General features: G+C 46.0%; 5 protein-coding genes across 6 annotated transcripts in view; 4 read left to right on the top strand and 1 right to left on the bottom strand.

Moving 5' to 3' along the window:
• Positions 1-11,432: 11,432 nt before the first annotated feature.
• On the top strand, positions 11,433-13,875 carry LOC9640637 (cyclin-D1-1). The gene is made up of 6 exons (XM_002972159.2): positions 11,433-11,963; positions 12,024-12,110; positions 12,173-12,271; positions 12,326-12,527; positions 12,608-12,738; positions 12,811-13,875. Exons 1-6 carry the CDS (start codon positions 11,697-11,699, stop codon positions 13,099-13,101), a joined length of 1,077 nt encoding a protein of 358 aa, XP_002972205.1. The 5' UTR covers positions 11,433-11,696; the 3' UTR covers positions 13,102-13,875.
• Positions 13,876-15,318: 1,443 nt separating this feature from the next.
• Positions 15,319-18,038, bottom strand: LOC9650391 (F-box/LRR-repeat protein 14). Its single transcript, XM_002971946.2, has 6 exons — positions 16,333-18,038; positions 16,196-16,256; positions 16,086-16,139; positions 15,919-16,017; positions 15,751-15,878; positions 15,319-15,684 (listed from the first exon to the last, which is right to left on the bottom strand). The coding sequence occupies exon 1, from the start codon at positions 17,743-17,745 to the stop codon at positions 16,384-16,386; it is 1,362 nt and encodes a 453-aa protein (XP_002971992.1). The 5' UTR covers positions 17,746-18,038; the 3' UTR covers positions 15,319-15,684; positions 15,751-15,878; positions 15,919-16,017; positions 16,086-16,139; positions 16,196-16,256; positions 16,333-16,383.
• Positions 18,039-18,194: 156 nt separating this feature from the next.
• On the top strand, positions 18,195-20,533 carry LOC9650390 (E3 ubiquitin-protein ligase RGLG2). 2 transcript variants are annotated; one of them, XM_002972158.2, is made up of 11 exons: positions 18,199-18,683; positions 18,746-18,830; positions 18,904-19,044; positions 19,111-19,224; positions 19,283-19,380; positions 19,442-19,521; positions 19,576-19,681; positions 19,741-19,859; positions 19,917-20,070; positions 20,145-20,201; positions 20,269-20,533. In XM_002972158.2, the coding sequence occupies exons 1-11, from the start codon at positions 18,519-18,521 to the stop codon at positions 20,347-20,349; spliced, it is 1,200 nt and encodes a 399-aa protein (XP_002972204.1). In that variant the 5' UTR covers positions 18,199-18,518; the 3' UTR covers positions 20,350-20,533. The 2 variants fall into 2 exon arrangements, with proteins under 2 accessions (XP_024532559.1, XP_002972204.1); XM_024676791.1 differs by having other exon boundaries at positions 18,195-18,683; positions 19,442-19,681.
• Positions 20,534-20,559: 26 nt separating this feature from the next.
• LOC9650389 (probable tyrosine-protein phosphatase DSP4) lies at positions 20,560-21,549 on the top strand. The gene has a single exon (XM_002972157.2). It carries the CDS (start codon positions 20,826-20,828, stop codon positions 21,495-21,497), a length of 672 nt encoding a protein of 223 aa, XP_002972203.1. The 5' UTR covers positions 20,560-20,825; the 3' UTR covers positions 21,498-21,549.
• A 155-nt stretch (positions 21,550-21,704) lies between these two features.
• LOC9640636 (pentatricopeptide repeat-containing protein At3g24000, mitochondrial) overlaps positions 21,705-22,764 on the top strand; it is a 3,112-nt gene continuing 2,052 nt past the window's right edge. Inside the window, exon 1 of the mRNA XM_024676755.1 lies at positions 21,705-22,739. Within this exon, the coding sequence (XP_024532523.1) occupies positions 21,705-22,739 (1,035 nt within the window). The remainder of the gene's footprint in view (positions 22,740-22,764) is intronic.

The following is a 22,764-nucleotide window of genomic DNA, read 5'->3' as shown; positions in this document are numbered from 1 at the left end:
ATAAGGACATATGTCCTTGAAATGGTAGCTGGGGCTACCTTGAATAAATGCTGGACCACGAGTTTGGGGTGTGCTTAGAGGATGAATCGATGTTCTCATTATATGAATAAATAGTTTTAACAGGCAAAGGTAGCCCACAAAGAACGTAAAATAGTCAAATGTTAGAATAACACTTGTAATGGTGGTCTTGGTGAGTAGGACATGAATACAAAAAGTTGTATTCTAATGAGCTAACACCTCAAAAGTAAAACTTTATAGGTCGGGGGATTAAAAAAAGTCTAATAGGCTGAATGACTTGAGTGGAGTCAAAGAATGGTCCTAAAGGACTTATGGAAGCATTTGGACTGAGGTGTGTTATGCCTTACAGAGGATGGGGAAGATTATAAGATCTAAGTATGAGAACAATGGGTATCTCATGGGTGGCAGAATATGCCATACTAAAGTCATGGGAAAGGTGTTCCTGGAAGAAAGCAACTTTAGTGTAGAGTTGTGTGAGAACACTATAGTGAAGTGCTCACAGATAGTTGGCATAAGAAACGACTGTGTTGGTCTTGGCAAAAGACCTAGACACGAGTGCAAGTGTCATAAAAGTAAGCTCATGGAGCCGATGGTGTGGAGACACTAAATGTGCTAAGGTATGATACCTTGAGGTTATATTGGTGGGTTCATAAGAACCTTTTGCCAAGAGAATCCCAATGGAAATGGGAATGGCATAGCCTAAGCTGGAATGCATGTGGTAGAGTGTGGTGATCTAAACAATGATGGAGGTGTGGAAGCACCAGCAATGAGTTGTAGGACTTGACAATTATGAGGCAACTAAGCAAAAGGTGCAAAATAATTGATGAAACTGATAAAAGGTAACTACATAAGACTTCTTATTGGGATAAAGAAGGTAGACATACCCTTATAAAGAATGAATTGCTTATATTGCGATATAGTAAGTCAATATTGTAAAGGGAATGCTCATTGTCAAAGATGCCATCATTGGCACACCCAAACGCTCTAGAACACCAAGAGTTAGTGTTTGATGTCATGAGGGCAATAGATAAGGCCTAAGGGACTAAGTCCCTGGATAGAAGGTGCTATCCAAATGTCCAAGGTTGCGGAGACGGGAGAAGTCTGTCTACTTGAATTGGACAAAGCCAAAAATGGGATTTTGGCCAGGCTAGTGATGGGCATATAAAAGTCTATAAGTAGCAACATTAATCTCGGTGTGTGGGATTATAAGGTGAGCATACCCGAATTAAGGAACCACCCCCTAGGCTATCGGGTAGGTTTATCCCTAAGATCAAAGAGCATAACCAATGGTGGTTATGTCAGTTGAGAGTGGAGAATCAAGTGGGTGCTTGAGCATGTTGTTACTAGTAACCGTGGTGCCATAGAGAGTCTAAGGCATAAAATTGTCCATGTTAGACTATATGGCAATTAGAAGACTTGCGAAAGGACAAGCTTTAGCAAGCTAAGGGACAGAGTTCATTCAAGGTTCCCAAAGACAATTCTAAATAGTGTAGTACCTAGAAAGCCAAGTGTAAATGGTTCATAAAACGCACGAAATCAAAGTGGTATAGAAAAAGCATGGTCTTGAAACTTGCCATAAGGCAATACTATCAAGGTTGGGGAAGTAGTTCCCGAGTGTTCAAAGGGATGACTTTGAACAAAAGTTGATGGTCAAGGACTTTCACACTTATGCATGAAACCATATTCTAGTAGTCGAATGATTTGTTAAGCAAGAGTGGCAAGTCAGGGGAACAAATCCCTTAGTTGAAGGTGCTAACTTGAAAAGGGGTGGCATATGGGGCCAAGCATAGAGGAGTCCATGCATGATCATAGACTTGTCAAGTGAGAGGACTTGGCAATTTGTAGGGATTAAGTTCCTAAGTTATGATCCGTAGCGCACTTTGGATATAAATCAGTGCAACGACGTGGGGAGTCATGCCAGGCATCTAGGGTGATGCCGTCCGTAAATGCATATATGGAGGTTGGGTTCGAGTTCTAACCCTTTAGTGCTTGGGTTCGAATCCCAAATCACTAGGGTGTGGTGATGGTTTGGAATATGAGGACACTCATATTTCGGTGGTCATGGAATCTCAGTGAGAAGATTGGCTTAGGCACACCACCAAGCAGGAGATGCTCCAGAGTCGTGATGCACGGTTAGATTGCTTAGAGCCAAAGTTTGGCATATCTAACTTGAACACTTTGGTGTAAAGGGCACCAAGGACGTGGTGAATGAGATGGGAACACTCAGTCTCAATTGCTATAGAAGGGTTGGTTTGGGCACACTGCCAAGTGTGGGGGATGCCTCCGGGGTCATAGTCAACAATTTAAAAGGGTCTGGAAGACCTAGTTCCTATTGGTAGACCTGTTAAGGGGTCAAGATGGGATCGCTAGGTGATCTTATGGCTAAACCAAGACAAGGTCTTTATTTGGGTTAAGGAATATGATTCCTAATTCAAAGTGTTGATTGGAACTATTGATAATGGTGTGACTTGGTCAAGGTGACCAAGTGGGAAAGACACCAAAAGGGAAATCAATTGTACCAATACGATGGTGTAGTAAGTCCAAGAAAGTAATATCTGGGAGAGACTCATGGGAAGGTCGCAAAGTTGGGCTGTGGACGGAGCCCGTAGCAGAAAATGCTAAAGAGACCTACTAAGGGTGAGCACCCTCTAGACTTAGCAAAGTAGAGCCTTTGCCATGGAACCAAAAGGATACCTCGAGAATGAAGGTAGCGATCCTATGCTGCTCAGTGCAACAATCAACGGATAAGAGCAAAAGACTAGAGGCCAAGTGTGAGCCATGGAATTCATTGGAAGGAATGCAAATGGCAAAGTTAGGCATGGAACACTAATGTTGTGGATGCTAACAAATGGTGAGAAAGGAAGTGTGCTTCCAAGGATGGATTCCTGATTGCTCTAAGTTGGCAAAGGTGAAAGCTCCAAGAAAGAGAGCGGCAAAGTAGCCAAATGATAGGGCTGTGGACAACTCTAGCACAACTTACGATAGCTAAAACTTGGTGCCAAAGGTGGTACAAAATAGAAAGGAGGATGATAGTGCCCTCAAGTGGAGAACTTTCTAGGATGGGGAAGTGAAGTTGCATAATATGTGTAATGAAGTTAACTTTGAGAAGTCAAAATTAAAAGTTCCAAGGTGAATTGGTTATGTCAATAGAAGTTGAGACTACTCAAGAATGAGTAGTGGGATTGAACTAGAGAAAGTGTCTCTAATGGGTTTAGCGAGAGCAAACACAATAAAAGGGAGAGAATCACCTGAGGTGGTCAAATGAGTCTTTATGTTAGAGACACTATGCTCCTTAGAGGTTAGACAAGGCATGGCGAGCCTTCGGTGTCAAACCATTGACGAATATTGGCTAAGTGCCAAGGATGGTGAAGGTAATACATGCTAGTGTTACTTTATAAAACGGTTTATCGTTCGATGAGGACATCGAACTTCATCTATGGGTGGTGGAGTTGTGAGACACAAAATCCCTAGGCCCCAAAGTGGAGCCGAAAGGGTGCCACGTGGTAGTGGCCGAAGCAAAAGCCAAACGAGCGTAACACGTTTGGACTAAAAGGCTCCAACTTGAAAGGTCGAGAGCGGGAGTGGAACTCCTAACAGAGTGCTCAAGGAATGAGCATGAAGCGAGCAATAAGCGAGGCTCCAAAAAGGGACCCAAAAGGACCAACACATCATACGTGGAAGTGTCCAAGATGGACCCGAGTTGGAGTCCGAGATGGAGTTCGAGATGGACCAAGATAGAGTCCGAGATGGAGTCCGAGAAGGACCCGAGATGGAGTCCAAGATGAACCCGAGATGGAGTCCGAGATGGACTGAGATGGAGTCCGAGATGGAGTCCGAGAAGGACCCGAGATGGAGTCCAAGATGGACTTGAGATGGAGTCCGAGATAGACCGAGATGTAGTCCGAGATGGAGTCCGAGATGGACCTGAGATGGAGTCCGAGATGGACCCGAGATGGAGTTCGAGATAGACCGAGATGGAGTCCAAGATAGAGTCTGAGATGGACCCGAGATGGAGTCCGAGATGGAGTTCGAGATGGACCTAGACGGAGTCCAAGATGGAGTCTGAGATGGACCTAAGATGGAATCCGAGATGGAGTCCGAGGTCAAGACCGAGACTGGGACTGGAACCGAGACCAGGACCGAGACCGAGACTGGGACCGAGACCGAGGTCGAGGCCGAGGCCAAGACCAAGCCCGAGCCCGAGCCCGAGCCCGAGCCCGAGTCCGAGTCCGAGTTCGAGTTTGAGTCCGAGTCCGAGTCTAGGTCCGAGTCCAAGTCCGAGTCCGAGTTCGAGTTTGAGAGGGTGAAAGCCCAAAGTGTTCATCTCCCAGACCCTGGGGAGTTTGGTGAGCTCCAAAAGTATAGTAATGGGGAGGATTGCAATGGAGCCAGTTTGGCCAGGAAAGGCCAGTTTGGCTCAGGAAGGCCAGACCCAGTGTTGGGTGATGAACTGACCACTGGGAAGTCCAAGACTAGAGTGAACATGGACCGACAAGCAGGGTAGCTTGGTGAAATGTTCAAGAGCCAGCTCTAGTTCCCCCGGGAGATCGACTGGCTGATGCTCACAGTCCAAGTGTGGGTGGCACTACCTACTTGGATACCTGGTGTGGCTCAACGGAACCTCACTCTAAGCCCATGGCTAGAGCACCTAAAGGCAGAAGGTGGGGAAAGTACCCATGGGGCTCGCGTAGGGCCACGGTGTTTCGAAATGTTGTCCCAAAGTCCCAAATGGGGGAAAGGAGGAGGAGCAATCCTCTAGTGTAGTAACTATGGATACGGTCACATGGAGAGGAAATCCTAAAGGACAATGGGACTTAGTGGCTGAGCCTGCGGGCCTTGATCTAGTGGCAGTGTTGGTGAACATAGCCGTGGATGGAAGAGGGACTTGGCAGAAACTGACAAGGGGATGTTGGGGAAGGCTATTCCCATGTTTGTGGGCATCCTAAGGATGCTAAGGAGTGGATTGGGGATGACCACTCATGGACGGATGCCCCAGTCTTGGAGAGACGGGATTGTGACGCAAGTGGTATTGGACCACCAGTGCGACAAAGGTGAATGGGCATGGCCTTAGTGTAACGGGCCGATATGTCAATAGTACCTTTGGGTGTCAATCTTGGGACTAGACACGTGGAGCACTTGGACTAAGTGCAAGGGATGAGTGGCATCGATGCCATTCTCAGGACTAGCAGGTCCCAAGTCCTCAATTGGACTTAAGGAGGTTGTGAATGAGACTCCTCCAAGTGGTTAGAGGTGTGGTTAAGTGACTAAAGTAGAATGGAAAATTTAGTCACTTATAGAAACCTTTACACTAGATCACGAAGAAGTTGTCAATGCTAACAACGATGGCAATGCAAGTGATGATGGAGACGAGGATGAGGAAGCTTCAGATCAAGCTCGTGTTCCACCACTAGACAGCCAGGATCAAGCTCCAGTTCAACCATCAAACAACCAAGATCTATATCAGGTTCTACCAATAAATAACAATGATCAAGTGGTTTATAGAATATCACGTCGACCTCAAGGTAAACAAAAGTGAATTTTACAAACTAAAGGTGGTAATACATGCTTTTTGCAGCAATGATTGTTGGTAGTAATTTCATTCCAGCTCGACAAGATGCTCGTGAAGAGGAGCTGGAGGAACTCTCATCGACAACATGCCATATGACGGTAGTATATTATTTATTGCTTTTTTCATTCACCTAGCTCTTTTATAGGTCCATCTTGTGTCCCCAATAACATAGTGAGACATTGTGGGTATCTTCATTAGTTCCTACTGTAGATTGTTGACATCTTTCATGGAAGATAACATCAATATGGATATACAGCACTAGTTCAACCATTGGTGCCAAAAGATATATAAAGGCCTTTGCTCCCAATTACAGACTTTATTCTCTTCAACTTTCCAAATGGTCTTTTAGATATCGATAGAAAAGTTGAGGATTGGAACTTTCTCACACCTAACCACGTGCATAATGCATTCCTCTTGTTCAAAGCATTTATGCTCGAAGTTGGTTATGTTGTCTTCATTCTACCGAACAACCCCAACTGAATGTATGAGTTTATGACATGTGCAACAAAAGTTCATTTCAAGTTATTCTTTTTGAGGTGCATCATGGATCCTATTGGTGTCGATACGAGGGGTGTCCAAGGGAAGCCTGAAAAGGCAAGTATGCATTTTATATTTTTATCTAATTTCTAAACATTTTTATTTTCTAGGTTATGATGTGGATCTATTATGCCTTCTGCAGAAACACACATAATGGGTTTCATGATAACAAACATTTAGCATATGTTTTGCTTGGGTACGACAGTTCTATTAACATTAACTTTGTGGATGAGAAGATCCGCAACATGTTTCTAAGGTACTAATTTCAAACTGTCGTACCCATCAAATGGTGTTGTGATTGATTGCACAGTAGATAGCAGTTCTATGGTGGAGGCAATACGTGACTTTGGTAGGTCGGTGTTTGCTATTGAAGAACATCATTTCTTCAAACATCGGCTCAAAAGATTTCATGAGTTGCCTTCAACCTCAAAGAGGTAAATTATGTTTATTAAAATTTCAATATATGTTTAATTCTATTTTATAGATCACAGTCACTTGGAGTTTCTAGAATTTGAGGCTTTGGAAGTCTCCTTAACTATGTAGAAGCTATGGCTCAACATATACAAGGTGAATCTTCCCCACAATACCAATATAGGAGGAGACATAAAAGAAATCAATATGTTGATGATGAGGCAGAAAAAAGTTAATTGCATCCTTACATAAAATGAAAAGCTTGTTATATATCAAATCAATAAAAGTGTCAGATGTAAGTGAAAGTGTCAATGTTAGTGAAAGTGTCAGATGTCAGTGTCAGTGTTAGATATCATAATTGCAAATTATCATTCTCACCCACACCATCACCTTGTAGCGCTTGTGTGTTGCCATCTCCTCCTTCAACATTTTTTAAACAATTGTATGTGATATGATAGCACCTTCTAGAACAAAGTATGTTACCTATAACTAATATCATTTTATTATATTTTTTTCTTTTAATAGTGACAATACTATATTATAGTAAAGTAATTCTAGATCTTACATTCCATTGTAGGGTGGCCTAAAAACCACATATTTTGCACTAGCCAATGCAATGTTTCCTAAGGGGATGTTGTTCCTCACCATGAAGCGATAATGGGTATGTGTTTGTAACTCATTCTTAAATCTATTGTACATCCACACGTGCACATTTTCCAAACCTGCCATTGGGCAATTCCTATAGTGCTTAAGAAAATTTTGTAAACCCATAGAGCCATTTGTCTTGTCCAAGAAAAAGTAGCATATTGGACACCAAATGTAATAGTGTTATGTGCTTTTAAGTAATCTTGTTATGTTAGAAATAAAATCTTGCAAAAACATATGGTATTACTCTTGAAGCATTGGAAGCAATCCCTCTCTAGTAGCAAGATTCAGAATTTTATATATAAGAAGCTTTAATTTAGCTTCACTAGAGCCCTTAGTAGAAAAAAGATTGTTATGTGGAGGTGAAGATGGAATGTTGGTAGAACTTAGGAATGGAGATGGAGATTGATATGAAATGCTAAGGGGCCAAGTAAGAGTAGTAGTGACTTTCCTTTGAGCCATTTCAATACAAACTTCCAAGGAACTCAAGGAGAACAAAAAAACTACAATGACTATAACTTTTCTAGATAGTTTATATATTAAGTTTAGTCTCATGAATGAGGTTTATTTATTATAACACTAATAAAACTCATATTCTTTAAATGTTAGTCTTGGAAATGGGGTTTCATAATTATAGCTTGCTTGTAAACATAAGAGCTTCTAGAATTTTAGATTATCGTGTATACACAGGCTCTATCATTATGATGAAATCCTACTTTACTCCACATATTTTTTTTTCTACACATGCTAAATGTCTAGGGAAATAGACTACAAGGAAATATAAACCACATTATAGTGGCAGAGCACATTGGCACACTACCATTCTCTCGTGTGAGATTGTCTTTCAATCTTGGAAATGTAGATAAAGTTGATTCTTTGATATGATATTACATTTGAGTCTATCGAAAGATTTCAATTTCTTTTATTATTATTCTCAAACATTTAATGAGGATTCATTGCAAAAATATACCTTGGTGTTATCATATGAGAGGATTGCAATATAGGTAGGCAACAGAGTTTTTAATATGAATTAATATGTAAATTACAAATGTCATGGAAAGTTTTATTGATTAGATTTCTTTATGCTTTCCACCATATTGTTTATTTCTTTATTTCTCTTACTCTAGACCATTGTTTCAGAAGTAATAGAAGCATTTTTATCAATTATGATAATGGTTTCCACATTCCCAAATAGGTAATAAAGACCAAGAGTGTAATATAAAGATTGTGGTAGTGAAACAAAATTAACATTCTTACATTCCTTTGCACTACAACTCTTGCTCATAAATCTTATATTTTCCTTGCTTCCCATCTTCTCAAGAACCCTAAAAAACTACAAAATACAGCTGTAAAAGTATTCAAAATATTAAGTAGTCAAATTAAAATAGCTGTAACAATAGTCATAATAAAATAATATAGCTTTATAAAAGATAGGTTCTCGTAAACTTTGTCTTTTTTAAACAATTTAATCTTATAGAAACTTTTAATTTAGATATTTACATATTTAAATATTTTAAAGTTTACTAGAACCTTCATTTCTTCAATTTAGATTTCCTTTATAAAACTTTTAGTTGACTATGTTAACTTAAGTTGACTTATGTTGAATTAAACTCAACTCATAAACTCAACTCAACTTTGGACCATCCCCCTATGGATGGAGAGGAACTTGGTGAGGACTAACAAGAGATATTGGGGAAAGTTATTCCTTATATCTCTAGGCATATTAAAGATGTTAAGGTGTGGTTTTGGGACAAGTGGTTTAAGATTACTAGTGAGACAAAGGTAAATGAACATGGCCTTAGCTTAATAGATTGATATATCAGTAGTTGTGGTGTTGATTATGGGATTGAACATGTGGAGCACTTGGACTAAGTGCAAAAGCTGAATAGCATAAATGTTATTCACAAGGTTAATAAGCTTCTAAGTCGAGAATAGAACTTATATAGATTGTGAGTGAGACTCTTCTAAATGGTTAAAAGTGTGGTTAAGTGATTAAAGTAAAATAGAAAATTTAGTCATTAGCAACTAGGCCAAATATACTTGGTTAAAAAAATACTTAAGAATTCTCTTTTATGCTAATTTGGCCAAGTATAAATGCTAAATTTAGTTTAGTAATACTTGAACAAGAAGGATTGATAAAGGGTTCAATTTCTTACTATTGTGGTAGTAAAAGAACAATATCAAAAAATACTTGTTAACAGGTAATTCTTAATATTTGTAGTCACATTTGTGACAAAGATTATATAATTTAGTAATAGTATAATTGTCTTCTAATCTTGACAAATTTCTATCCTCCTGTTTTTTGGCACATTCTTGCAAACAATAGAAGTAACTAAATATCCAAGCATTTTGAAATCCAAATAATAATATTATATTGTATATTGTATAATAATATATAAATAATATATTAAATAGAATTTCATAGAATTTTGTGCATTACTCTACAATGAGCATCTAATGCCATACTATTAACAGCTGAAATCACTCTCTCTAAGCTCTTCAGTCTTTGTTGAATTTGAACAATGAAAAAAGCTTATATCGATTGGAATTAGAAGAGGTGCCATAATGTTTTTTCAACTGAATTATGGAATATAGTAAGCAAGTCAATGAATTTGAGAAATTTTCATTTCAAATACAAAAAATAGGTATGCTAGGATGGATGAATGGTTATAGATGTCCATGTAACATGGCTATAGTCCCCATATAATGACCCATAATACCCATTAGATTCTAAGGAATATCCTTCAAGTTCTTAAGAATCTGTGAGAATATTCAACTTCATATACAAAAATATACATAAGAACCAATAAAGTGATGCCATATGGACGTTTCCATGTAACATCGGTTTAACACATCAAACCCAATGCCAATAGTATTAGCCATAAGCAATAAGGAAAAAGCTTCTTACCAAAGGAGAAGCTTCTTAGAAAACTATAGGAGTAGGGCCGTATCAAGATCTAAAGCTTTCCTAGAGATTGAAAAGAAACTAAATTAGAGAAAATAATTTTGCTAATATTTATCTCTCTTGTCCATATGCAACATTGACTTTGAGAGCCACACATAATCGGTAAAACCCTAAAATTCTAGGTCGGGGAACGCAACTTTGGCCGACAGCATTTGTTTTTTTCCCTTGAAGGTGACAATGCTTCTTTTCCTTTTGCGAGATTGGAAGATTATGAACGCGACGAGACGACGAAGACGAAGTCTCTCTTAGGGCTCACATGTTGCACGCGATGGACAACAGCAACGGTTTAAAAAAAATGCCGCCACAAGCAGACACGCACACCCTATACACAGCGCTATCAAGCGCCGCACGGTTCTCGCCCTTGTGTACTTGAAACTGCGCGCCGAAAGCAACCGCGCGCCACACTTGCTCCCGCGGGGCGCGCGGTTCAAACACTCTGGTCTTTTTACTGTGGGTGGCGTGGCGTGGCTGGTGAAATTCGATAATCACCCCCGTGGGGTGAATCTTAAATGCGGGTCAAAATGCTGGATTAACTCCAGGGTTACGGACCCTTCAATGCGGTTAGGGGCTAAACCAAAACTGAAACGCTGCGTGATTAATCTTTAATCCTCCAAAAGCAGCCATGATTTACCCCTCTCTCAGCGGTTAACCACCGCATTGAAATGGACTCTTTCGTGCATTGAAACAACCTTATAACGAGGACGAGAGCGAACGATGAGATCCCCTAAAAAACAAATGTTAGAATTAACCAGGCCAGCCATCAATCGTATCAAGCAGTTAGTTTTTTTTCCTTCTCTCACTTTTGCAGGGAAAATTGAAAGTGACAAACCATGAAAAATCCCTCGCGCATATTCCAAAGTCACCGACACATTACCACAGGCCTATATACCTGTAAATACTTACAAGCGTACAGCTCGAATTTACTCCCTTGGCTTTTACCCGGTTGCAGGTTCGAATCTCCCCGTATTCTAGGGCAAATGCCGGAGAGATTTTTACCATGGTCGTTACTTCGCGGCAAATTTTTGGACGCGGTGGGCGGGCGGGCTTGAGAATATCAAAACTGAAAATATTTGCCGTCGTGAAAAGTATTTGTTGTCTTATCTTGTATACTTCTACACAGCATCATGACAAAATCATGGTGGGGATGTAGACTTCAAGCCCGTCACCGTTAATGAGGTGGCAAGCAATCCGGCCGTCTATCCCCAAATGGTAAGAGATTGCGGATTTGAGACCGCCTTTTCAATCGCCTTGAATCCAGGGTTTTGGAATGTGTATGTGTGTTGGCATTTTAGGTATATTTCCTTGTTCTTCTTGTGGGGCGAGAAGAAGACCCTGATTTCCTCCTTCTCGCCCCTAATTCATCCTTCTTTCCCATCGCATTCTTGCTGCGCCACGGCGCTGTGTACTTTCTTGCTAGGTCGCGAGAGAGAAAGCTCCATTCTCCATGCGCTCTTCCTCTGGAATGCTTCTCTCTTTTCCTCCGATGAGCTGAAATCTCCGGATCGTCGCTTTTCTCTCTTTTTTACTCTCGAGATCGCTCGGCAAAGTGCCATGGAGTGTCAGGACGGAGGCCTGTTTTGCACCGAGGAGATGATCGGCAGCCCCTGGAGCGGCGACTCTGCCGAGGTTTTGGACGAAAGCCCCGACAATGCCGATCTTGCGGCCCTCACAGATTTCCCCCCAAGAGACGATGCGGCTCTCCAGAGCGTTGTTTCGAGAGAAAGGAGCCAGACGCTCGGCGATGGATATCTTCTTGCGCTGCAGCGCGATGCGTCTGTGCTGCACGCTAGGGCCGTGGCCGTGAATTGGATGCTCAAGGTAAAGCAATGTGGATTCAAATCCATCTTTTTTTCTTCTCCTCATTCCAGAAAGCTCCAGGTTCGCAATGTCTATGCTTTCAGCCCCATGACGGCCGCGCTGGCCTCGAGCTACTTAGATCGGTATCTATCCAGGCATCTTCCAAAGGTAGAATCGCAAAAAAATCCTTTCTTGCTCCATCTGTTGATCGTTTCTCTCCTTCTTTCCAGTCGCTCAAGGCTTGGGCGATACAACTTCTCTCCATTGCCTGCATTTCTCTTGCCGCGAAGATGGAAGAGATCGTCGTGCCTTGTCTGCCAGATTTGCAAGTAAAGTTTTTTCTTCGCGTTTCTCCTCTTTTGGATCTAAGGTTCCCCTTCCAGGTCGAGGGGCTGGAGCACGTCTTCGAGGCGAAAACAATCCAAAGAATGGAGCTGGTGGTGCTGAAAACGCTGGACTGGCGCATGTGTGGTGTGACAGCGTTCGAATACGTGGATGATCTGCTCTACAGGCTCGATATCTCCAAGCATCTCAAGGCATCGATTCTGGCACGAATTACTGAGCTCATTCTGGGGACCCTCTCAGGTGAGAGTGCGTCTCTTCTTTTTTGTTTCGACGTTTGAGCGTAACGTTTGTGTTGTATGACCGTGTCTTTGCTCTCTCAGAGCCCGAGTTCTTGGTGTTCCGGCCATCGGCGATCGCTCTTGCGGCATTTAGCTGCGCGCTGGATGAGATTGTACCCCTCAAGGCCGCGACGTATCAACGCGTGCTGCTCATGGCGCTCCCAACGGACCAGGTTGGTGGTACAAAAGCTAAAGCTTGTCTTTTTACGAGGCTGGAATACCTGACCCCGCTTGCTGGTTGATAGGCAACTCTACACCAGTGCTACAGGCTGATCGAGGACCTCATCATCGATCCAGTGTGCCCCGGGGTGTCACTCGGCCAGACCTTTGGAAGCTCCAAGTCGCCACCTAGTCCGATGACGGTGATCGACCTCTACCAGGCGGGCGGCGGCGGCAGCAGCAGCAGCATGGATTGGTGCGGGAGCCAAGTGAATCTCAAAAAGAGGAGAATTGAAGTGGAGAGCCAGTCGGTGAGGAAGAAGCTATCGTCGTCAATGGCGAACAGCGGTGATCATTCGGTGTGGGATCTCTTCTAAAAGCGGAAGCAAGAGGAGAGGTATTACTATTAGTACTGGCAGCGGGTCCAGGCGGAGCTCCATCCAGTCCAACAGCAGTTTGGATCGGCCAGTTGGTCTAGCAAGCAGCAGCAGCAGCAGCAAATTCCAGCAGTGGTTTTCCTGGACTACGGCCGATCAGACGGGGGGGGATAATTAAGGAGCACTACGCTACTAGTTTTTAGAGCTGCAGGTTGCGCATTGATGCCGGGTTTTTGTCTCCACTCCAACCGAGCTGCTCCTCCTCCGGCGGGTGGGCCTTATCTGTGGCACGATTTATAGAAGAAACTCCTGGGGGGTCAGAGCATGGAGATCAGAGAAGAAATAGCAGCAAAGCAAGAGACAACAAGAGCTTTGATTGCGCATTCGATCCGGCGAAACAAGTAAGTAGTAAAAAAGAAAGTTGGTTTTTTTTTTTCTACTTTTTTTTTCTTTCTTCTCGTGAGAGAGAGAGAGAGTGAGAAAGAGAGTGAGAGTGAGAGGAAAGGAGGCTTTCATCTCTTGGGACAGTCAACAGGAGGAAGCAGCAGGCTGTGCTCTTTGTTGCAGTTCAGTGCGGCAGGGAGGGTGTGCTTTGGATTGCTTTGGGCTTTGAATAGATCTGGTCTGGTGATTGGTAGAGGCTTGGCAGGCCAGACTAACTCTTAAATATTTTTCTAATGGGAACGAACGAATGCTTCAAAAAAGAAAAAGAAAAGAAGAAAAATGAGAAAAATGAGAGTTAATCTTTATTAATCTACTAGTTAATCGCTTCTCATTAACAAGCTCGGAGTCAATATTTCTTTGTCTTTCTTTAAGGTGGCGCTTTACTTGTTATCAACGAACTTGTAGACAAGTTTTCCTGTGATTGATGCTGTATAATAGATTATTCTGGGCAATAGGCCATGATGAAATGGAGAAATGAATGGCATGGGCTAAGTATTTGAGAGGAGCATGAGTGCTTCTTGGTTGAAACCGCGGAGCCGGAGCAGGCGAGTCGGTCGTTTTCCCGAGAATTAACAGTTTTTTGTGTGGGATTTGGGGTTGAGACGAACGAGGCCGAGGTGTTTTCTCAAGAATCAAGGCCGGCTGCTACAAAGTGCACTTGCTCCTGCTCTTGCTACAGCTCTCGCTCAGAAGATTTCTATCATTTTAAGCCAAAGCTTGTCAACTAAGCAATGGGAGGACTGCTTTTCTGTACCACCTTTCCTTCCCTCCAATTGAACATGTTGAACCTGTGTTTTGAAATCGGCTACAAAAAGTCTGCCTAGGGTGCAGACAGGTGTCTTTGTGTATGTGTGTGTGTGCCACCCTTGTGACAGAGGGGGAGGGCATGGCATGGCATTCTTGACATTACAACATGGTACAGGGCAGGGGATTTGCAAAAATCCATTGATTGTACTTGACTGAATGTACTCCTGTTTCCCGCTTCTTGCCTCTGTTGCAAAGTTGTTTGTAATTGCAAAATGCATGCTTGGGTGCAGTAGCAGGGGAGGGGAGGCTGTTGAAAGTGTCCCTCCCCTCCCTCCCCCTCTCAGACTAAACACATAGATTGAAGCCCACCACCTTTTTTTCCACACACATATGTTTTGTTTTTGGAAAGCCCACCTTCCCTCCATAGCCTTCCCTCCATTGCCTTCCAGCTATGGAAAGGGTACAAACAGTAAACCAGCAATCTCCCTGGAGGACTTTTCTAACTTTTGTTCTTTACCCCTCTCTCCTTTTCCAGAGAGCCAAGGCGAAACAAAGCAGGCTTTCACAGAAGCCCGGATGGTGACTCTGGGTGTGATCTCTCTTCGTTTCGATCTTCCAAATTGGAGGTTTGCTTGCTTGGCATGATAGCTCTTCTCTTGTGTGACCTTAAAGAAGAACCCCAGCAAAACAAAACAAGACGCACACACACACACACACACACAACTCAAGTTTTTTTATATACACACAAAACCACACACGAAACAAAACAGAGGCATCGCACCGGGCCGAAGGGGGAACACAAAAAAGAAATGCCGCAGCGAATCTAATGCCGATGGCCTCCCATGATTCGTTTGATCGGAGATGGGAGAAAGCGCTGAAACTATAAAAACAAGTGAAAGCTGGGTCTCTGTTTACTCTTTTTCTTTGTGGGTTTGCATGCCTGATTGTGACAATCCTCATGTCTGACTCTTGCTCTTACACGGATAAAAAACTCCAAATCTTTGCCTGCTGCTGGCTGACTGCATAGATTTGTATGTGAAAAATCTTATTTTTCTCTTCTAGAACTGCGAAGAATTGGAGGTGAAGTTTAGCTGGACTGGATTCCTCTACACAACCGAGACGACCATGATGGTGGTGGAGACAGTTTATATTCTAAGGACACGTACGGACGGTGGATCGAGCGCGGGGTCAGTCCCCGTACGAACGCTGTGTTCTCAAAGGTCAAGCCGAAAGCTTGCGCTGGACTTTAATGCCAAAGGCGCAGTGCTGCGATGGAGACCTCGCCAGCTTTTTCTTTTTTCTTTCTTTCTTCTTCCTTCTCTCTTCTTCGCTTTGTTCATCGTGACTGTTTTGGGAATCTATCCAAGGCTGGATTTGTCTTAAGCACATCGCCTTGTCGGGCTGCAAATCCAGATCCAGATCACTCACAACTTACGAGCAACTTAGAGAGCTACTTACGCTTTGGTGTGTTTTGGGTCTCTCTCTCGAGCGTCCAAAGCGGACAAGGGGACGCTTCGGGTGTTGTTTCCTCCCGGACACGCACGTTCGCTTGCTTGTTTTGTTTGTCTTCTTGTCCTATTGACTGTCTGTCTCGTGATCATTTGGAAACTTCAGGAAATTACTTACTTGGTGTGGAAACAAGTTGGCACAAGGCATGTTTCTTTCCCAGGGCGCGCATTAACGCGAGATCCGGCCGTCAAGGCCCTCGATATCGTCCCATGATTCCTTTAAGAGGAGGAAAGCGTCACAATATGTCCAATTACTCGTTCCAAGACCAAGTCTCCTGTTCTTACAGTTTTTATGGTTCTCATATCGTCAAGTCGCGACTCGGCCTTGCAGCGTGATCACTGTAGAAAACGTCATTTGAAAACGCATGATCTACCAACACAAGCAGCTTCCTTACCACCTTCCATTGAAAGCCTGAGATGAAATTAAGAACAGTCGTTTCCAGACTTTTGCGAGACCTGCTAGCCAACGTGAAAGTAAAACGCTTGTTAGCATCTGGAAACGCACGACCTTTCTCAAATGCGAAGCACTTACCTCTTAACTTTGTCACCGAAGTCCAAGAAACGAAGCCTCTGTCGACGAATTCTAGCTCTGTTTATAACGCAGCGTGCTTGCAACACCCTCCAAACTATCAATCACTACACGCGGGCAGTTTTCAACTTCCAGAACATTCAGCTTTGGACTTCTGCCAGCAAGAGAGTTAAATCCTGTCCCTGTGATCCCACTGCACCGGCAAAGCCTCAGCTTCCTCAGCTTTGAGCATGCCAAACCAGATATGCCTTTGTCTCCCACTTGACCACACACCACCAGTTCCAGAGTCTCCAATGATCCCGAAGAGCAAACAGCCTCCATGCCTTCGTCGTTGAAACATCCCACGTTCTCCAGTACGAGCTCTTTCAGGAAACAGCACCCTTGAATCACAAGTGCCAGGCCTGCCACAGTGACAAAGTGAAACTCCCCACTGCTGAAGCCAATGCATGCCTTCTCCAAGAACACACAGTGCGTCGCTAGCGCACAGAAGCTTGCGTCCGTGATCCTTGTTGATCCTTCGAAAAGTGACGAGAGCCTGAGTGTCAAAGACTTGAGTTGCGAGCAAGTTTCCGCTAGAGCAATCAGCTGCTCGTCCCTCAGGCCCAAACACATGTTGAGTTCCACGTCCACCAGCGCGCTGCTGCATCTGGCGAGAACCGACGATAATCCTCTTCGCGGAGTGACCACACAGTTCGTAAGAACCAAAAGCTGGAGAGACTCAGAGTTGACGTCGATCCCGCAAACTCCAGCATTTCCAAACTCCTTGAGGAAGCGATAGTTGCTACCATCAACCTCAAACACGAGCCTGCGAAGGCTACTCCATCCCCAGTCAAGGCCCGCAAGGTCGAGCTCTCCAACACCTCGACAGTTGCGTATAAACAAATTCTCGAGCCTTCCCTCCGCTCCCAGATGCTCTAGCCACTCCACCCTGTCGACATGCATGCAGCGATCCAGCTCTAGCTCCTTGATCTTACTGCAGCAAGTCACCAGCGAAAGCATCCCGATACCACTTATCCGCGGGATGAAGTTGAGCGTCAGAACCTCCAAGTTGCTGCTCCTTCCCAGATTCCCAAGCCCGGTATCTGTGATGAAGCAGCAGTAACTCAGCTTGAGAGTCGTGAGAAGCCGGCAATTCTCCGAGAGAAGAGCCAGGCCTTGATCATCCAGCTGCCTTCCCTGGTTGGACATCCATCCCAAGTAAGAAATCTCCACACTCACCAAGTTGGAAAACCTCTTGCACAGTCGAACCAAGGCCTCGTCAACCGGATGCAAGCCACAGCCCAGCCTCAAAGACCATCTCTGGAGTCGTTCTACATGGTGGCAGCGCTTGCAAGAGAGAGCCAGAGAATTCCTGTCCGCCGTGCTGGTGATGCGGCTAAAAACGTGAGACAAAACCTCGTCTGGCAATGCGTCCATGACATTCCTGGCCTTGGTGATTTTCTTTGTGTGATCTTCGCAGTGCCAGGAAGAAATCTACCAAAAACTTCTTCCAGCGCTTTGAAGTTCTTCACTACCAGTGGACTCCACTCTCACGGCCTTACCACTGCTGTGCTGCTCTATAGACCTGAATTCCTTGCTCTATCCATCTTCTCAAGGCCTACATTCTCCCATGCGAGCTACCCTCCCGAGATTTCCAGCCATCGTACCTGTGGAATCGCGCAGCTCCAGCGCCATGCAGACGCTCCCAAGCGCATCAGCCCTAGAAATTTCGAGAACGAAGAATTCAGTGGGATCGAACCTCGGACCTCTTCTCTCCAAGAGCAGTTATCCACGGCATAGAAAATCCGCCTGAATCCAGACCGTCAGTCGCCACACGCTTTCCGTAAGCTCCGAGCACGGCAGCCGCTGGATGAGTAGCGATTCCGCCAGGGAAGATTTCCCTCCCCGCTCACGCCGTGAACGAAGGTTCCTGCCAGGCAAGGGCAGAGCGAGCTAGGCGCGCTCGATGGATCTGGCTCGGCGGACGCACATTGACGAGGCGCTGTCGATTCCTCGGTTCCGGGAGCTAGGTTTTGGGCGAATTGTGCTGGATCGGTGAGCTCGTCCGTCTCCATATGTCCGGCTTCTCCTTCTTCGTGTTCGCGCTGTGCTTCTTAGTGAGATTTCTCCGAGCTCTCTTCGCGATCGACGTTGTAAATTTAGCTCATTCCTTCCTTGTGGACTGAGAAGAAAGGGCGAAGAATTCTTTGATGGGAAGCGCTTCTTCCAAGAGCAGCACCAGCACTTACTATGCCGAGCCATCGCCCAGATCGTCGTCAAACGAGCCGTCGCCGAGAGGTCTTCCAAAGTCGCTGGATAGGAGGTTCTCCAGCAAATATTCTCACATTGGCGACCAATTCGGCACGATAGAGCAGGCATGCCAAACTCTCTTTTTCCTTCTTGTCAGTGAACAGTGGCTTCCTTTTCATTCTTCCAGGTCCAGGAGGCCCTACACAAAGCTGGCCTGGAATCCTCCAATCTTATCGTGGGTATCGATTTCACGAAAAGCAACGAATGGACAGGTATCACAAAGTAGAGCTAGAGCTAGATAATGATTTTCAGTGATTGTTTGAGGATTGCAACCTTTCCTTGCAGGAAAGCGTACTTTCAACGGGAGGAGCTTGCATGCTCTTGGAGACCACCAAAATCCATACGAGCAGGCGATTTCCATCATTGGACGCACCCTCTCGAAGTTCGACGAGGACAATTTGATTCCATGCTTTGGCTTTGGAGATGGTAAGTTTGTTTTCATATGAACTAGAACTTGGCAAAGTTTGTAAAAAAAAAACTCTTTGCTCGCAGCCTCGACTCACGACGAGCACGTCTTTGGCTTCTATCCGGAGCAAAGGCCGTGCCAAGGATTTGAGGAAGCTCTCTCGCGATACAGAGAGATTGCACCGAATGTCCGCCTCGCAGGTTCTTTTATTCTTGTGGGACGGTCAGCACGTAGTTTTTGCTTATATTCTCTGCGCAGGCCCAACATCTTTCGCACCAATCATTGAAGCTGCAATGGACATTGTTGAGCAAAGTGGAGGCCAGTATCATGTCCTACTTATCATCGCCGATGGCCAGGTAACTACGTTTGTGGGATTATTATATAGTCCTATGCGTGCTGATGAGTCTGAATGGACAGGTAACCAGGAGTGTTGATGTAGAAAATGGAGCACTGAGCCCTCAAGAGCAGAGTACAGTGGACGCGATCGTTGCAGCCAGGTCAATGCCTTCTTGTTTTCCGCGAAAAACTCAACTTGGTGCTTGCTTGCGCAGTAATCTTCCGTTGTCTATAGTTCTTGTTGGTGTTGGAGATGGGCCATGGGACATGATGCGACAGTTTGACGATAACATTCCTCAGCGATTGTTTGACAACTTCCAAGTATTCTCGCTTTCTATGTTGTTTCTAGCGCGACTGACTTAATCTCTCTTGTCGTGCAGTTTGTGAACTTCTCGGAAATTATGTCCAAGGGTGCTCAGAGGGAAGCATCCTTCGCGCTGCAGGCGCTAATGGAAATCCCGGCGCAGTACAGGGCGACAATGGAGCTCGAAATCCTGGGGTACGTCTTCCGCTTTACCGATTCTCCCGTTTAGCTTGTCTGTAACATTCTTATCAGGCAAACAACAGGAAGCTACGCTGTGAAGAAGCCACTATCACCCCCACCATCGGTGTTGCGAGCTGACGCCGGGCGATCGAACAGCTCGGCTTATAGTCGCCCGCCAGCGGCACCACCAACACCGCCACAAGCAGCAGCAAACTATGAGCACCAGGTAAGACTTTGGATCTTTCACGCAACTGTTGCTGGCATAGAAGTCACGAGCTTGGTGGTCTGTGTTGGTCCCAGCTTTGTCCCATTTGTTTGAGCGAGAGAAAGGACCTAGCTTTCGGCTGTGGCCACCAGGTGGGGCGATTCAAGTTGCTCTTTCTCTGCGCTATATCGACCTTGACGTATGTGTTTTTCAATGCAGACGTGTAGAGACTGTGGAAAAAGCTTGGCGAATTGCCCGATCTGTCGCCAAAGAATCACAACACGAATTCGTCTCTACTGACGATCCCTCTCGCGCGAAAAGAAAATTGTAAATTTTTTTTAACAGTGTTTTCCGGTCGACCGTTAACGCTAAAGGTCGAATATCCCGCCTTTCAAAAATATCTCCTGTACTTAAAAAGGGCGAATAAAATAACTGAAAAGGGTGTCCTGGGCCGTTGGCTGGCTCCTGGCCGTCCATCTACTTATTTAGAGGTTTTTGGAATGGCGCTTGAGATGGCGCTGGAAGGTTCTTGTTGTGCGCACGGCGGCGGCGGCGTGGAGACCAGGCAAAGGGCGGTGACCGGCCGCCGGGAACCTGAGGTAAAGGAGCTATAAAGATCGATCGGGGGCGGTGTCGATCGAGAGAGCGAAGCGGCGGCGAGATCGATCGATCTTTAGGTTGCGAGGGCAGCGGATCGATCGATTCCTAGGTTCTTGGAGGGGCGCGGGGGGAAAGATTTTAGGTCAGGCAGAGAGCGCGAGCGCGGATCTCTCTAGATGCCGAGCTCGGATGTGTCGTCGGATGGGTCGGAGCTGGCTGCATTGCTCGGCGATGGCGGCAAGGGGTCGCCCAAGGTGATCCCGCCGCCCAATTTCGGCATGGTGGACTGGGGCATCTACAGATCGTCCTACCCCACGGCGGAGAACCTCCCCTTCCTCAAGAAGCTGCGCCTGCGCTCCATCGTCTACCTCTGCCCGGAGCCCTACCTCAACCACGAGTTCGTGGCGGAGAACAAGATCAAGCTCTTCCAGTTTGGGATCGAGGGCAAGTGCGAGCCCGCGGTGGAGATCCCCGAGGGCGTGATCCGGGACGCGCTGCGGGTGGTGCTGGACGTGGAGAATTACCCGCTGCTCATCCACTGCAACCGGGGCAAGCACCGCACGGGGGTCCTGGTGGGCTGCTACCGCAAGGTCCACAAGTGGTCGCTGGCGTCCATCCTGGACGAGTACGATCGCTACGCGGGCGCCAAGGCCAGGCTCCGGGACAAGCAGTTCGTGGAGGCGTTTGATGCGTCGCGGATGCAGCGCAAGGGGCAGATCTGGAAGGCGATCAGCTGGTGGCTGCGGGCGTTTTGCGACGGGCAGACGCTGCAGGAGCTCAAGTCGCTCGATTCGCGGGAGAGGGAGATCGAGCGGGCGCACGGTCACAACTGCCGGAACTCGTGCTGAAAGTTTTGAGCTCGAGTTTGCTCGAGCACTCCAGCAAGAGACGTCTTGTCCACTTGGCAGTAGGCGGGGTTAGGGTTAGGGCAAAGCCCTTTTCTTACCTTTTGTAAAAAGTTTAATATTAGGGCTGGGGTAGTGGTGCCCTAACCCTAACACTGATATATAAACGACCCGTTTTTTCAAAACAAGATTAGGGTTTTGGGCAAATGAATGAGGAGGTATGGACGGAGGCTCTTGTCCTCCTGGGCAAATGCGGCGGTGGAGGAGCGGTGGCAGCAGGCGCTGGAGGCTGCGGATTCATCCAAGTATGCCGCGGTGCTGCGGGAGTGTGGCGTCGCCGGGGATCTGGCGCGCGGCAAGCACGCCCACGCGCACCTCCTCAAGAGCGGCTACTCGGGCGATGCGCTGCTGGGCAACATCGCCGTCCAGATGTACGCGCGGTGCGGCAGCGTCGAGGACGCGGCCGCGGTGTTTGATTCGTGGGCTTTCTGGAACGCCCACTCGTGGGCGGCGATGATCGCAGCAAATGCCCGGCTGGGGCATTTCTCCGCGTCGATTTGCCTCTTCCGGAGCATGGACCTCGAGGGCGTTCGCGCGAATCGATCGGCGATCCTCGCGCTGCTGGGCGCGTGCTCGAAGGTTGGGGGAGGATTGGGGTTGCGGTGTGGGCGGGAAGCCCACGTACGGATGGTGGCCATGGGGGTCCGAGTGGACGAGCTGGCGGGAAATATTTTGATCGCCATGTACGGCAAGTGTGGCAGCACGGTGATGGCGAGGGAGGTTTTCGATGTTATGGAGGCTAGGGATTTGATTTCTTGGAATTCTATGATCGGGGCTTACGCGCAGAACGGGCATGGGAGGGAATCGCTGGCGCTGTTCCACCAGATGATCGTTTCCGGACGCCAAGATCAGGGTTGCGGCATCCGGGATGATCAAGATCGCGAATCTGTCGCTCAAGATTGCTCCAATCCGCCAGTGATTCCCAATGAGATCACGTATGTGACCGTGCTTGGGGCTTGTTCGAGCGTCAAGGATGTGGAAGAGGGAAGAAAGATTCACGGCAGTGTCTTGCAACGATTTGGGGGCAAATTCTCGCAAGAGATCGGGAACACGCTCGTCCACATGTATTGCAAGTGCGGCAGCGCGGAGGAGGCTCGATCGGTCTTTGATAATCTGGTGTGGCGGCACCCGATTACGTGCTCCACGCTCATGGGGATCTACATCCAGCAGGGAAATCCGGGCGAGGCAATGCAGATCTGCGAAGGATGGG

This window comes from Selaginella moellendorffii, unplaced genomic scaffold (assembly GCF_000143415.4).
Source record: "Selaginella moellendorffii unplaced genomic scaffold, v1.0 SELMOscaffold_18, whole genome shotgun sequence".
In the NCBI taxonomy this organism is placed as follows: Eukaryota; Viridiplantae; Streptophyta; class Lycopodiopsida; order Selaginellales; family Selaginellaceae; genus Selaginella; species Selaginella moellendorffii.
This window is presented reverse-complemented; position numbering and strand designations above follow the sequence as displayed.

Bases quoted from the DNA above. Each gene is read 5' to 3' on its own strand.
- LOC9640637 (XM_002972159.2), top strand. From the start codon at position 11,697: ATGGAGTGTCAGGACGGAGGCCTGTTTTGCACCGAGGAGATGATCGGC. The intron at 12,111-12,172 runs GTAGAATCGCAA...CCTTCTTTCCAG, and splicing joins TATCCAGGCATCTTCCAAAG to TCGCTCAAGGCTTGGGCGAT. The intron at 12,528-12,607 runs GTGAGAGTGCGT...TTGCTCTCTCAG, and splicing joins CATTCTGGGGACCCTCTCAG to AGCCCGAGTTCTTGGTGTTC.
- LOC9650391 (XM_002971946.2), bottom strand. From the start codon at position 17,745: ATGGACGCATTGCCAGACGAGGTTTTGTCTCACGTTTTTAGCCGCATC.
- LOC9650390 (XM_024676791.1), top strand. From the start codon at position 18,519: ATGGGAAGCGCTTCTTCCAAGAGCAGCACCAGCACTTACTATGCCGAG. The intron at 19,225-19,282 runs GTTCTTTTATTC...TTCTCTGCGCAG, and splicing joins ACCGAATGTCCGCCTCGCAG to GCCCAACATCTTTCGCACCA. The intron at 19,682-19,740 runs GTATTCTCGCTT...CTTGTCGTGCAG, and splicing joins GATTGTTTGACAACTTCCAA to TTTGTGAACTTCTCGGAAAT.
- LOC9650389 (XM_002972157.2), top strand. From the start codon at position 20,826: ATGCCGAGCTCGGATGTGTCGTCGGATGGGTCGGAGCTGGCTGCATTG.